General features: G+C 49.0%; 1 protein-coding gene across 1 annotated transcript; it reads left to right on the top strand.

Annotated features, from left to right (window-relative positions):
* The first annotated feature begins 9209 nt into the window (after positions 1-9209).
* On the top strand, positions 9210-14746 carry LOC126521188 (uncharacterized). Its single transcript, XM_050169801.3, has 4 exons — positions 9210-9341; positions 12203-12388; positions 13661-13883; positions 14548-14746. Coding segments are annotated over exons 1-4 (420 nt in total). The 5' UTR covers positions 9210-9332; the 3' UTR covers positions 14550-14746.
* The last annotated feature ends 1259 nt before the right edge of the window (positions 14747-16005 follow it).

Here is a 16005-nt window from a genome sequence, read left to right on the forward strand (position 1 = left end):
TATGGGATAGCTAGGCTGCGCCAACGCGAAACTCAGTTGTCGTAGACCGAATCAAAGGTTGAAGATTCCGTCCCCTGGACAACAACTTTCTCATAAGAATCAACTTGAAGGGATAATTTATTTTGGAAAAGAAGGAAGCAGCAACAGAGAGGATCTGCATTTTCAAGAAAGCACCAGGCACCTCTTTTCTTCACCCGACATTTTTACAGTATAAGACATCGTATAGGAGGGTTGCCTTGAACAGAATAGAGATGACAGGTGGCTCATGACAAATACTGGTACTATTTTTCGATCACTTTCACCGTGTGGTCGATCATCACTCACCCTGTCTATCTGGTTTTTCAGGATTCCCCACCTGCGAGCCATTTCGGCAAGGACCAGCTGTCCGTTGGTCAAACTCGTTCTCCCACCGCCTGCAATACTCGACGACGCCGAGTGGGTCACTCAGTGCAACACGCCGCGTCACCGCCCCGCAACTGCGATACATAGCCATCGTCACCGTCCCACTGCTGTATACAGGAATAAAGTTCAAGTTGCGACGCTATATGTGCTGCCCGCCTTTACATGTTCTTGGCGTCCAGCATACATGCAACGACGGTACGTCATCAACGAAACACACGTTTCATGTTTGAGCTGACAAATTCAGGCTTGTCGTCAGAAGAGTTGCGCTAATGGAAAGAAGGTGGTGCGTACGTCCATAATACAACACGCCCGGCGTACAACAACGCCTTTATTGCCGGGTGCAGTAAGCCTTTGTCTGTTTTTATTGATTGCACGAAGTGCGAGTTTTGATTGATTGCGTCATTGGTTATCACTTTGGTCCCTTCCACCGAGCTTTCTCACTGACGTACGTATCCTGGTATGGTATGGTAGGGTAAAACTTTATTGAAGTCCTACGTATCCTGGTACTGCAACAAAATTATTTAGTGTTGGATTGTCAGCCGACTTGTCGTCCTGATCAATGTGTCTGTACCTGCCGTTTTACTCTGGTGCTGCGTTGTGCCCGTAGCACCAAGTTGGTTGATCAATGCTAGTGTGATTTAGCATAACGGAGCTGCATACCATACCGTTACCGTACTCGTGCGCAAGCTAATCTGTGCCTTTGCAAGTTGCGATGCATTTCATGTAGCTCGCGCAAACCAGGGACAGCATTAGTACAGTGCCATATGTCTATTCAAGAAACGATTTTCAAGAAAGATTTCGAAGTAGCTGACCCAAAATTAAGTAAGCGGGAGCTATCAACCCTGCTTAGACCAGAATACGAGCAGAGTTTGGGTTCTCGGCTCACCCCATGTCAGTAATGCTGCTTTTGGGGCAAGCTGAAATGCTTGCGTCCACTAATATCTATTTCCTGTGAGCACTCTTAGTGGAACTGCACCTGTTGCACGTATAACCTGACTCTACATGTAAGCACTGGACGTTATTGTGTTGTCCTTATGCCTTATGGGGAATACGTCTGCGAAGCTTTGCTGGCTGGAAGGACCTGAAAGGTCATTTCAACTCTCTACCAGCCCAAATAGATAGAACACATAATCCATCAATTATCTGCGAACAAAGCTCTCTTCATTCATTGCCAGACTTCGTACAACTCAATTGACGTTGGCGTCTACGAATGCCAGCGGGAAACAGCGGCGTACCCGGCTGTCCAATGCAGGGTGGACACTTCAATGCCACGCGGTGCGGACCGCTCGGGGACACGCCCCGTGGCGACGGCGAGCCTGACCCCATCCCTCTAGCGGTGACGCCGCAGCAGTGACCGCCGCCTTCTTTATAGGTGCGCCCACGCGCGCATGTGGCCGCAGCTTCGGCGCGCACAGGGCCGAGGCCGACACTATTTCTCCGACAGAGAGAGGGAGAGAGAGAGAAAGAAAAAAAAAGTAAAGTGTGCGAGGCCAACCTGCGTGGTAGCAGAGTGATGGGGTGCGCCCATGCAAACGACGAACCGTTTGCACATTGCGAGTGTTGCTCACCAGCTGAAGCGGAACGGACGGGCGACGAGAGTTCCCTCTTTCCGGCCAAATCCTCCTCCGCTACTTCTCCCGTCTCTAGCGTGCGTTCGGTGCTCGCACATATGTCTTCCTCAGCCCACTTTTGGTGGTGCTGCGATCGACGCCTTTCCATATGGCGAAGCTTGTCTGATACAGAGCACAGCTATTCGAAAGCTATGTCAGTCGTGGTTCTGGCACGTAAAACCCCAGAATTAAATTCAAAGTTACGTCTCAGTTATTCCTTGACACAACAGATAAGCCTTGACGAGGGCACGTTGGAGCAATGGTAGGAATGTGGTGTGTAATGATTGGCAATGATCAAGTGAAAGGTGGTGTGCCGCGGCCTTTGACCAAGTCCTTGAAGCTCCCCACAGTTAAAAGCGTCTTCAAAACAGGCCTGCGAGATTCCAGCGGTACAATACGAGGAACTTTGACTGATTTGTTGAAGCAGGTCCCGGCACTTTCAACCTCTTTTAAGATTAACGGCCGCTGCTCGGAGCCTAATGTATATGAGCTGGCACTTGTTCTGAAGGCCTAGACACATCTTGATTTAACAACTAAATCTTTATTGTGCTATACTTACATATTATGGCTTGAAGGTTCTGCAAAAAAAACATTGCATCTTTATTACAGTCCGATTAGTTAGGACGAAGATAAATTCAGTTTCCATGCGTTGCCTAAAGCTTTCATCTCTCAATGAAAGGCGGTTGTAAAGTTGCTTTATGCACTTTGTACCTTCCAAGTGCGGTGCGCGCGATTGATTTGATAGCCATTTTTTAAAAACAGAACGTACGATCGCGAAGGGTTTTCGTCTCGCCCTATTTCAGCGTCATTTCAACCTCGCCGTAGCGATTTTCGGAGGCCAAGGTCCTTGGCATGACTGGTGGGATTTTCTTTGCCTTCCTTCTAAGTCGGTGGTGTGGGGGGCAAAGTATATCCCTTGATTTGCTAGCGCTTTTTAGCTTATTTGGAGTATGCTAACATCCATTTGCAGGCAGTGATTTTGTGCAACCTCCGAGGGGTTTGTACGGTAGCTGCTCCATCTTCTTTGAGAGATAAAGCCGTAGAACGCGAATGGACTTTCGCCACTAATCTCGGAATGTGACCACGGTTGACGCACCAAATAGTTTATTGGAATGCTATGACAAATCAACGGGTACCGATAAAACACGTTTCTTTACAACAAAGCTATTGTTGAGATCGTCGTGCAACGTTTTTTATGTTGTGCTTGCTACTATATCGCTCTGGCTGCTCTGAGAAAAAGCCACGCAATTTCTCCGAGAACGCACGAAACAGTGTGTTCGCCACTGAACATTCTTAAGTACAAGAAATAGTCCCGGAAGCAGAAAGAATAACAAGCCAAGAGTGTAGTATAAGCAACTCGTAGCGGTGTAGTCAGAGCCTGGGTTCGTGTGAAACGTTTTTCCGAGAGCAGTACTGGAAGATGGTTCCTTTTATTGCTATGATAGACATATGAACCAGTCTTAACACAATATTCACTTTCTTCGGTCCTCCTTCTTCTAAGGCCATTCTCTCCCCTACCTCTTCACTTGCAAATAGCATATACAGGCGAATATCTTTGCTCCGGGATGCCTTTCTGCTTTTATAAAGACAGCTCTTTCTTAATGCTGTATGCTGTTACGCCCGTAAATTATCAGTTTACAAGAGAGAGAGAAATAAACTTTCTTTAAAAAGCAAACGTTGATGGTCGTTTCCGGGTGGGCGGTGTCCGCACTCCATGGCGCCGTGGTGACTCACCGCCCGTCGCGCTCTCTCCACCAGTCGCAGCTGGTTCTCAGGGCACGAGCTGCATGGTCAGCAGTTTCTCCCACTACTCCAGAGTAGGTCAGTTTACAAAAAAAGAAAAAACAATGGCACGAACACGAGACAGAATTACGTCAGGTGACCTTGGTCTTAAAATTTTGTACACGGCAAGATATTCTTTTCTTGCAAAGCAACTAAAGTTTCAGGGCTCCCTATAACCTTTGGAAGTTAGTGGCAATGAACCCTTCGATCGCCACGGACGGGGGATGAATGAGAAGAGCTACAAGAGCAGGGTTGCTGAACTATGCGTGTCGAGGATATTTCGGATCCCTTGATACGCCTGAATAGGCGGTGCGTATCGCTGTCGCGCCCGACTCGACTGGTAACGCATGAGAAGGTCTGTTTGCGGAAGAGTGAGCACGAGACTACGTCGAGCAAAGATAAGGCTCTTCTCAAGTATAGCAATTTTGGGACGATCACAGCAAGGCCGTATGCCAACGTGGGTTGACGAATGACAGAAAGCGCAGGCTGTGTTCAGTACCGCGTAGCTTCGTGTGCGCGAGTATTGAGTCGCAAATCGTTATTGAGTGAACGCGCTCTCGCTTATCTCTAAAAACAATGTCGGAGTGAAGTAGATATCTTGTCGTGGCCGGTTCGCGAAGCCTGATGAGATGTCAAAGACAAAGTTGAAACCGATGTTACAGTCGGAGTCGCGAGCAATGTCAGATGTATCGAGCAAGCGTTATAAGACATTTAGCACACCATCGACGATAACAAAGCGGTCTTCAGTTCTTTCGTGACACCGCCCGTGGCACAGCGATTGTTAGGGTTCACGAAACGACTGAAAAATACCTGCCAACGCTAAGAAGCTACTGGCCATTGGAGGCGCTGCAGAAACTTACCGACTTCTGCTGATCAACAAAAGCGAAGAAACCATGATCATAAAGCTAAGGACTGGTGATTCCAAATACTAAGCCAGTCGCATTGGCTGAACATGTAGATAAGGACTGGCCTTACAACGTTGTCTTTAACTGACCACTGCAACGTGCTCAGTTGGGTGGGTTTGCTGTACGCCTCGGCAAAAGTAAACTTAACACTGCGATATATGGAGACAGAAAGAACCACAAGGACCGAGTTGTGTCCTTGTGGTTCCTTATGTGCATTTTATCGCGTTATTAAGTTTATGTTTGGATCATTACAAGCAGTTGTCGAGCTAAAACGCAATCATTCCGCGCAGCTAATGGCCCAGGGTGTCCACACATTCAATGGACAACTGCAGAATAAGGGCTCCGTAGTATGAGTCCCTCGATGGTGCGCCACAGACGAAACTGTGATGATGCAGTTTCTCTCAGAGTTGCCGAGTCGCGCACGCCTGAGTACCTGACGGCTTATGGTAGGAATTCCGTTAGTTTCCAGGTATTTTCCCAAAGGCAGTTCCCAGCGAGCGAACAAGAAGCCTCAGATTCAAAAATTCTGCAGGAAAGGTGCTCCTGTTCAGCCAATTCAAGAGAGAGATAGAGATAGAGAGAGAGAACGGGAGAGAGAGAGAGAGCGTGGAGATTAACCATAGGATATCTCTGGTTGGCTACCCTGTACCAGGAAAAGGGAAAAAGGGTACGAAATATGAGAGAAACAGATGAAAAGAAATAAACAATACATAACTTTTTCTCTGTAGGCGCTGTCACACAGTCTGCCAGAGCGTTACATAATCGTACACAGTGTCAACGTCCCACTAATACATTCTACGTCACACAGTGCACAGTCACAACTTGTCGCACAGCCCGGTATCTCTTAAATAACGCAGCCGCGCCTTTATAACGGCTCGCGCTGATGCTCGTCTAGGCCAGTTTCTAATAATATTAATTTACGTGAGTGGGCGCTTGTCCAATTGATCCAGCGTGCCTGAGAACGGTTACTCTTAGCAGGCTGAAACGAGGGCACCCGCGAAGAAAGTGCCCGATCGCTGCCACTGCGAATTCTCATTACTTCTTCCGTGCTCTATGGTCATCCGTCGCTTATTGACTAGGAAAGACGGTGTCATTCTGCATATGCCTCAGTTAGGCCCCGTCCTAACTTATAATGCAGCGCACAAATACAAAAACGAATCAACAAGGACAATAACTCAAACTAGCAAGCTCAAACCAACCACTGGGCCTGAATGCCGACAAGACTATGGCTCAGTACACTCTTCGCTTCTTTTGGGGATCCGCTCTGTGCACCAAAACCACTCGACATCGTCGCGCCGCCAGCACCGGTGTGAACGCTACAATATCGCGAACACAATCATAAGCGTAGTAGTCATAACACCTCTATTACACTGCTGTATTCTCACTCCGTCGTGGAGTGATGGCCCTGCGGCCACGAAAGGCCTTCTTCTGTATCGCTGCATCAGAAAATCGTTTCTTTAGCCACCGGCCCGTCTCCTCGGGCACTCACGCTGTCGTGACTCGCCCATGGCAGTCCATCCACGTGTGTCAAGTAATTTGAGCCGGCACGCGAGATCTTTGAGGGGGGCAAATATTGACCAGCGTAACACCGGGGCGGGGCCGAAGCCATCCGAGGTGGGAGTCGCGTGGCCTCGCAAAGCGCGCACAATTATCGCGCTGGCTCTCGACGCCGCGAGCGCGCCCGGTTAATCGTCACCGTCCGAGCTGTCCGAAAGCTGTCATGGCCAGACTGTCGTGCTTGCGCGGGAGCGGACGCACCAGCCCCCGTGCCGTCACCGCTCGGGTGACGACAGCCCTTGACACGTTCCCGTTTCTCGAACCCAGAGGCGATCGTGCAAGAAAGCAATGCGCACTGGAGGCTCTTCGTTGCATTGGGGGAAAAAAATACAAGAGAGCTTCAATTTCGCCGGCAGCCCCTCTCTCTCTCTCTCTTTCTCGAGTGTCTCGGCTGAGCTATTTTCCCTGACCAAAGAACAGCAACGTGAAGGTTAATATCAGCGACGTAATATACATACTGATACCATTAAACTGACAATATGCTACGAGTGCACAGAGAAACGAAGATCAAGCAACAATGCGCAAAAAAAAGAAAAAAAAAGAAAAAGCACCTCGTTGCGGCCTAAGGGTACGCTTGAGCAGGTTAGTTGTATACGTGTATGGCGTCGTGAAAAGAAATAATACATAATAGACCAGGATAATCGCGACATCAGGCTGGTGTCTTTCTTGAAATCACCTGTTCTGCGCGGTTCCTTTCATTCTTGTGCTGTTGGTCGATGCTGTTAACGGGGGAAAATAAAAGTAAACAGAGAACATACAACCGTGGCCCCAGGCCTTGTACTCATGGTGTAGCTTGATGGCAGAGACGGCTATAAAAACAACGACGAAATAACGATGCGAGGGGAACCTTAAAAAAAAAAAGTGTCTTTAGGAAACAAGGGCTTCATCGTAGAGAGAGTACTTTTGCAGGGTTACTTAACCTTGCGCCGTTTTCGGGTCGATTGGTATCACCAGGTTAGAAGGAGATACGCGTACATTATTTGTAGTTTACGCTGCATGCTCGCGTTACGCCGATAACCCACAAATTACTGTCCACCGCATTGTTCACGTATGACGTTCTATTGCAAGCATGCAATGAAGAGACCGACTTGTCATTAGGTTCACGACTTCCTTGCCGTGGAAACGCACCGCTCCTTTGAATGTCGAACTTTTATCGGTGCGATTCATTCCGGTATCTGCGGCGCTTGCACAATCCGACGTGGCACTGCCATCAAAGATTTGTGTGGGCATGGTTGGATCGGTGTGTATCCGGTCCGCGGAACTCGTGATTTGAAGTATTAAACTGCGCATTGCCTAACTACTTAAAAAAGAAGAAACGAAGAAAAACTGTGGGCTATTTTCTGAAGAAATCGCGTGCTATATTTTGAAGAATTTGCGATGGTGTGACTGAGGAGCATCTGAAGTGCCTCAAACTGTGGTGACCGCTCGAATACCATTACGCTGGTCGCGCGAATTTCACACGATTATCGTCGCGATTTATGTGAACAGATTTTGCCATTCGTAGAGAATGACGTGGTTACTCTTTCTAGCCGGCACCATACCGGCTACACACACATCGAACTGGCTCAGTTCTCGTAAAATGTTTTCACATTATTACTCTAAATTAATTAACGTACTATACAAGCACACGAACACTTTCAGAAATGTCATGGAAACTTATGCTGTCGTTCTTTATTTGTTTGCTTGAGCCCGCAAAAGAATTAGCTGTGTGGCATCGGTAAGGTAGGTGACTTTGAGTGTATATGGCGTTAAGTTTCCAGGGACAGTACTTCAGCAGCAGGAAGAAAAGACGGAACCAGCGGATGACAAAATGCGGCACTAACGATTACGGAGGTCGAAGATCACTCAAATAGGACCCGTTTTGAAGAAACTGTCGGTTGGCGTGAAAATTAAACGAAATTTTCGATATATATAAATCCAATATATGACCAGCTCCGCAACCGGATCAGGAACAGGTTCATTTAGCGTGTGGCAGTGATGGTCCTTGCCTTGAAACAGCGACTTGCCCGCACATCCCACCGACTGCCCCCGCGCCTCTCGTTCGTATAGACAAGCGTTGACGGCGACGGACACAACAGCAGAACATTTAATCAACGCCGCAGTGACACACCGCGTGCTCTCGCATTTATCAGCACGGGAGCACCGACAAACGATTTGACCCCGCCCGTGCACTTTATCATGACCCTCCTGATCCACCGCTTAATAGGCACCGGAAGGGGTCGCCGCGATTTCGAAAGTTCCACCTTCGACGCGGCCGACCCTTGCGCGAGAGGGTGAGATTGAAATAATTTTTGTTGCTGGTTTGTTTCTATCGCCGTCATTGCCGGCGTTGCGCTGTGCCGTGCATTTCTCCGCAATCCATCCACACGTCTCTGACGACCGCGCGGGCCGCGAAGCTTGCGAGCAGGCAAACAAGCAAGCAAACAAACCACGGCCCAACGAGCCGGAGATGTCATTCCTCAACGGCGCGGTGAAAGGGAAAGCCCCAGAGTAGGTCATGACTCGCGCGCGGAGGGGCCAGGAAGGAACTCTCCGGCTTCCTTCCAGCACGCCGCCGCCTTCTTCGCACGCCAGAGACGACGACCTGGGTCATCAGGAACGTGCGGTGCCTCCCCCTTCCCTCCTCGCTTTCATGCCCGCGCGCAGTCAAAGAGTTCGGGGGTTGAGAGAGGGGGAGAAAAGAGGCACCAGGGGCGCCCCCGTTAGTTGCAGCCGTTGCAGCGACCACCGCTCTTGCGATGTGACTAGTCCGCGTACTCTCTCTTCTTGGTTTTGAATTAGCGCGAGGCGACTCCTCCCCGTTCCACGTCAGAAATGGCCATCGCGGCGGACAGGCCAAGACCAAGGGGAGAGGGAGTGCCGCACAGAGAGCGCGAGGGGAGGTCACGTGGACCTGCGGCGGGGGTCACTGCGACGTGCAGGCACGCGCGTTTTGTATATAAAGCGGCCGAACAGCGGGGCTCAGACCATCGCCACCCGGTGTCTTACCCCTCCACCACTCGTGACTACCATCTGCAACTTCCCGACCATCTCACTTCCTACCCACGCGGCAGGCTATCATCCCCACCGAGTCAACATGAACACCGTAAGTGGAATGCGCAGGAAGGCCATCGGGGTTCAACTCGGAAGCGCACTAATGGCATATACTAAACGAGTGCATAATGCGGCAGCTTATGAAAAAAAATTGAATATTATACAGGGCATTGCGATCAGTTCGGCCGGGAAAGGAATTCAGCGGGCAGTGCTGAATCATTTAAGACTGCGCCGAATTATTCACAGGGCATCAACCTTACCGACCATGATATTTTTCTATGCTCCTAGGGGCCAATTAAAAACGTTAATCAAGTCTGCTACTCAGTTCCAGATGGTAGGTAGCTTCACTAAATCGGCTGCGAGTATTTCGCTGTACAAGTCACTTCGTTATATCCGGTATTTTGTAGGCGAGCGTTAGCCATTTCGTTCCGGCTCTTTTATTTTCCCTCTTTAGCCTCATTTACTTAGCATCGTTCACGTGGTCACGTTTTCTCCGCATGCCCGTTTAATACACTCACGAGAAGTTTAAAGGTATAAGCGCCCCTTATGTCAGCTGTCTTACGTTTGTCGATTAACTTAGAAAGTTCTGCCAGTTCTATTCTAGCTGTAGGGTTAGAGTCTTTCATACATTGGCGTTTCTTGATCAGATCTTTCGTCTCCTGCGATAGCTTACTGGTATCCTGTCTAACGGAGTTACCACCGACTTCTATTGCACACTCCTTAATGATGCCCACAAGATCGTCGTTCATTGCTTCAACACTATGGTCCTCTTCCTGAGTTAAAGCCGAATACCTGTTCTGTAGCTTGATCTGGAATTCCTCTATTTCCCCTCTTACCGCTAACTCATTGATCGGCTTCTTATGTACCAGTTTCTTCCGTTCCCTCCTCAGGTCTAGGCTAATTCGAGTTCTTACCATCCTATGGTCACTGCAGCGCACCTTGCTGTGCACATCCACATCTTGTATGATGCCAGGGTTAGCGCAGAGTATGAGGTCTATTTTATTTCTAGTCTCACCGTTCGGGCTCCTCCACGTCCACTTTCGGCTATGCCGCTTGCGGAAGAAGGTATTCATTATCCGCATAATACTCTGTTCCGCAAACTCTACTAATAACTCTCCCCTGCTATTCCTAGTGTCTATGCCAATTGCCTATGCCGTAAACAATTGAACACAATGGCGATTAATGGGACATAAAGCGGGAGTAGCAAGTTTCAGCATGAGTCCACAAGCGCTGGCCAATTGTAATATAATTTCAACGTCTCACCATAGTAATTAATGGTCACATAGACATACGAATTTCGTGTAAGAATCTTCGAGCGCAAAATCTGTGCAGTAAGAAAGCGAGAAAAGGTGTCTGTCATTCCGCTAGGTAGCGCTAGATCATGTGCAATAAGCAATCCAAAGAAACTTGTTTGCAATGGCTACTACCACAGATGATAGAGGAGGTGCGCTTAATGAACGCTCTAAAGCGCTGAAAAATGACTGAGCCTTTTACGATGTACTTATTCTATTACGCAACTTACACTAAGACGCTTTCAACAAGGAGTGAATGAGCGTTTCACATGTGCGATATCAATGTTGCCTCGGCAAAGCACGCCCAATCTTAGGCGAACTGATTGCTTGCACTCCGCCCCTGACCATGAACTCCTCAGAACGAAGGTCGTGAAAAGCTCATCAGAACGACCAAACAGTATTCCTCTATCTGAATCAAAGGTGTAAGTTTACCCGAGGCGTATAAGAACGATATTACAAAGAAGCGCGTTACGACCCCACAAAAATTGCAGAACCAGCAAAGCATGCCGAGGAATGCGAGCGACGCGAAAATGTTTATCACGTGGAGGTGTGTCACCGATTCACGCTCCGAAGGCTCTCGCGTCACACGAACGGAAAGTGTTCCCAAAACCTCGTTGCGGCGGAATTATAATGGGCGTGCAGTGCTTTCGTGTTCCGAGATTTCCCCGAGTTGGAGGTGACAGTTTCCCGAACTACGGGGACGTTTCCTCGCGCCGAAGTTGAATATGTCGCTTGCTCCAGTAAAATTTACTTAAATTAACCCGCATTACATTGGGCTTCGTATGTAACATTATTTAGCGCAAACTGCCATTGTTTAGGGGGCAAAGAGGGCCGTTTCCGCGCAACAATATTTAAGAAATGTTCACTTTTGTGACAGGTGTACAATCTGAAGAATGTATACTATTGCGACTACACGAAAACACTACAGGAGAGCGGTAGCCTGTGTGATGTTAAAATTGCGCTAAGCAGCCTATTACAAAAATGTGCGGTAGGCGTCGACGATTATTGTCAATGTAAGCGAATAGTAGAACGCTTGGGGAAAAATATTCGCTTTATTAAAGGAATTACGCGCGTCGAAGTCATGTATTTGTGGCCGTGAAGATATTTAGGTTGCGTTTGTCGTTTCGTCGCGTAATTCTGTGTAGAACAGGGCCGTTAAGCAGCGCAATCTGTAGCGGTATAGTATAGGTGGCTGCGCAAGTAAGCCGTTCGTCTTGAGGCACATGTGCCCAGCTACTCTGACACTGGCCTGACGCACGTGACCATGGACAGAACTGAAATGGCCGCGACCATGGCCTCCGAGATCATCCCCGCGCGCAGGGTGATATATCGCTTGCTCCAGTAAAATTTACTTAAATTTTATTCGGGTGATCGAATTCGAGGGTGATCTCGGAGGCCATGGCCACGTCGGTCGTTTGCAAGAGCCGACAGGCACGCGCCTCTTATCGTCCACTGTGTCCTGCCATTACTGTGGCTTTCCTGCCGGACGGCGTCGGCATATTTCAGCAATACGCGCTCAAACTGCCGGAGTGCCGCCTCCGGGCCAGCGTTGGTTTCTCCGTGATGTCGTGACACACGTGCGCGAGAGAAGAACGCTCAAAACGTTGCGCGTTGTTCGCAGGTGGTCAGCGCCCTCGTCCTGCTCGTCGCCACGTGCACGGCCGTGCACGCCGGTGTTGTGGCCGCGCCCGCGGTGGCGTACGCGCCCGTGGTGCATGGCTACGCCGTGGCTGCCCCCGTGGCCACCTCGTACGCGACGAAGACGGTCCACTCGGTGGCGCCTGTGCTGGCTGCTGCGCCTCTGAAGGTGAGCCCCCTCCCCACCGATCGCTATGGTTGCACTTAAGCCTGTGAGCACGCCTGTGTTCTGTAAAACACAGGGGGCGGCGTCTCGTAGCCGTTATTCGAGCGAGGCGGCCATGTTATTAAACTTCAGTTAAATATTTTTTTTTGTCAGCCAGTTCTGAAAAACAGGGCAGACGATGGAAAGCAGAACGTAGCATAAGGAAGATTTACGAGGGGGGGGGGGGGGGCAAAGCAGCTTTCACAGATACGGCTCCCTCAAACAGGTCGAAAGAACAACTCGGCATGTCGTGAACACCCACAGGCCTCTCTCGACACGCTGTGGGCCGGCTACTCCATCGGGCGTCTAGACGGTTGAAATATGCATTGCATTAGCTTAGACAGGGCTAAGCAAGATCTAAAGTTGGGTGAGTTGGTAAAGGGGAAAGCGCGAAAATTTGAAGATGACAAAAGGGCCGGCACCTCAAGCGCTGACTGGCAACTGATGTACATTGCGCAGAACGTTCGATAAACATGCACGGTACTATCTACGGAAACGAATAAAATGCAGTATAAAGAACACTACATCGCTGTAAGTGCAACTGCCAATCAAGATTTGGTAAAGCTAAGCATAGCTGTCCAGACGTAGGCAGGAATTCGAAGTCTAGTACATTGGCAAAATCCGTTAGCCAAACATCGAAAGCTTTCCACGAGGAGATCAGTTTTTCAGGTAATTTTTACTTATGTGCCCTGAGCTGCGTGGTTTAATTATTATATTATTTTTATCTTGGCACGTGTGATGTATTGTGCGACTGCTCTTTAGATATCCTTTTCTTTCTGTTCGGTTTAGATACTGGTGTGTATGTTCAATGGGCGTTTGTGCGATAAACTTCAGTTGCGAGCAAGCGTTTGGGGCGTGCGCTCTTCTGTCGTCCTTGTATTTTTCTAGCTGTACCCTTTACTACGATTAGGCAGGGCGTGTATGCCAGAGCTAAAAGGCAGTGGTTTACAGTTCTGTCCTCTGGAGAAGGTCCAAGCATCTGACGTGCAGTATGCGGACGATAATTGTTTGGCAATTATTGTAGCGATTTGACGCCGCGGAAGTGAGACTAATCAATACTACGGCTCATTTTATGAAAAACGTGAACCAACAAACACCATCGTTAATTACGTTTTCTAGAATTCTTCAAAGCATGACTCTAAATCAGCGGTTATATTCGCCATCTATAAGTCTTTTTTTCTGCAGCTGGACACTTTTGGACTGAGCCTTCGTCTATTTGCTCTTTAATGCCTTCAGGTGGCCGCGCCCTACGCGTACGCCGCCCCAGTGGTGAAGGCTGTTGCCCCAGCTTACCCTGCGCTCGCCCTTGGCTACGGCCATGGCTACGGCCACGGCTATGGTCACTACGGCTACGGTTTGGCTCCCGCCTACGGAGCCGTCGCCTACGCAGCGCCGGCCGCTAAGCTCGTCGGACCGGCCTACGCAGCGGCTCCGTTCTACGCCGGCTACAAGCACTACTGTGAGTATTCGCGTGCTCTCTACAGCACAGCTTGTGCGAATGCCTTTATTCGTTATGTTCTGGATTACGTAATATCATCCTTGTAATTGCGCGGAGCTAACTGGCGCTGAGTTAATCAACCTGAATCGAAACAGTGAAGCTTGCGAGGGATATAACGTTCTCTATACAGGCGCGCGATTGAACAAGTCGAGTATATTTCGTGTGTGCTTAAAGTTTGACGTGTAGCGTATGTGGAGTGGTTTTTCGTTCATTAAGAACGAGCGGGCTGCCCAATATACAGCGCTAAAACATGGGAGCATAAAGGGGCTGGCTACTGTACTTGATAAATATATTAGATATGATATGAATAAATAAATGAACGTCATATTATCTTAGTGAGAATCTATTTAAGCTCCGCTTAGCGATTTCGGCGGCGATACTGATGAGGGTAAAGCGTACTTTCCGCCTTGCCTTTCGGTAATACTACCATGCAAGAAATATATAACACTTAGACAGCTCGGTGAAGGCAGGACGCGAAACCAGATTCTCAACATGCCATGCTTACACGCGTTCGTTATCGCGCAGCTAATCAACGACGCATAATTGATATGATCAGTCATGCCTAATTTGGTGCGTGACTCTTCGAGAAATGCTCCACCCTCACGTCTAATTGTCTTCCTTTCAGAAATCACCGCCGAAGAGCAGTAAGCAGTGGTTCAACCTGCCTCGAGGAGCGCAAGAGTGATAAGATGGCTTCTACGGTTGGCAGAAGAAAAAAAGAAAAAGAAAAACAAAATACTCACGTGGAATTGTGTGAGGTGTGTAAATGTTGTATAGAAAAAAAAGTGTTGCGTGCGAATAAAACGTGCTCTGTGTGTGCAAAAGTGGAGCGTGAGTCTCGTTTATCGACGAGCAACGACACTTCGTTCACCTTCTACTTTCTCGGCATTGCTCCTCTACAATTACACGCAACCGTGGCTCTGGCTACGACGTCGTGCAGCTTGGAACGAGGTCGCGGCTTCGATTATCTTCCGACGTCGACAGTATGCAAAAAACCTTTCTCCACTTCGATTGTAGTGCGCGTTGGAGAACCCCGAGGAATGAAACTTCTCCCCGAGCCACTAACTTTAGCCTCTCTCAAATCTAAAGGGCTGCTTTGGGAGGCGAACTCTCATCAATCAATCAAACAAACAACGATTAAGCGGACAGGCGTCACGCAGCTGCTTGTAAAAGAAAAATTAGGATCTTGCATCAAGAGAGAGAGAGAGAGAGAAAGGAAAGGGGAAAGGCAGGGAGGTTAACCAGAGAAAAGGTCCGGTTGGCTACCCTACGCTGGGGAGAGAGGGGAGGGGGAGGTAAAGTGGTAAAAAAGTAGAGATAAGGAAAGGAAGGAGAATAGACACACAATCACAGTCGGTCACTGTCACTGGATACTGTCATCGCACAGCACAGTGACACTTGAAGCACTGTCAACACCTGTCCAGGCTACAGCCGCCTGTCCAATTCTGTCGCCCTCAAGAACCGCAACAGTACACTCGTCGCCCTCTGCTGCGAAGGCTTATGATGGCGGTATTTTAAAATAAGTTCCTCTGTGAGAGGTCTTTGGTCAAAGCGCGCTATCGCGGTTGCGAGTGATTGTCTCTGTAAATTATATCGAGGACAGTCACAAAGAAGGTGTTGAAAAGTCTCCTCGTCACCACAGTCCTCACACGAGGCGTCGTCGGCCCATCCAATTCGGTAAGCGAAAGACTTGGTGAAAGCCACCCCTAGCCATAGTCGACAAAGCAGGGTAGCTTCGCGACGGCAGAGTCCAGGTGGAATACAAAGGCGTAGAGAGGAGTCAAGATTGTGGAGTCGGTAGTCGTGAAAACTTCCAGCGTTCCACAAGGAGAACGTGATGTCACGGCTGATCAATCGAAGTTTTCGAGCGGCATCTGTCCTTGATAACGGTATCGGCTCCTCTTCGTCCCCTTGAAGAGCCGACCGAGCAGCGTTATCAGCGTGTTCGTTCCCTATGACTCCGCAGTGACTTGGAAGCCACTGAAATGTCACGTGGTGTCCTTTATCAGTTAAGGTATGAATGAGTTCTCTAATCTCAAATACCAGTTGTTCGTGTGGTCCGCGCCGCAGGGCCGATAGCAGA

The sequence above is a fragment of the Dermacentor andersoni genome, chromosome 6 (assembly GCF_023375885.2).
Source record: "Dermacentor andersoni chromosome 6, qqDerAnde1_hic_scaffold, whole genome shotgun sequence".
Taxonomy (NCBI): domain Eukaryota; kingdom Metazoa; phylum Arthropoda; class Arachnida; order Ixodida; family Ixodidae; genus Dermacentor; species Dermacentor andersoni.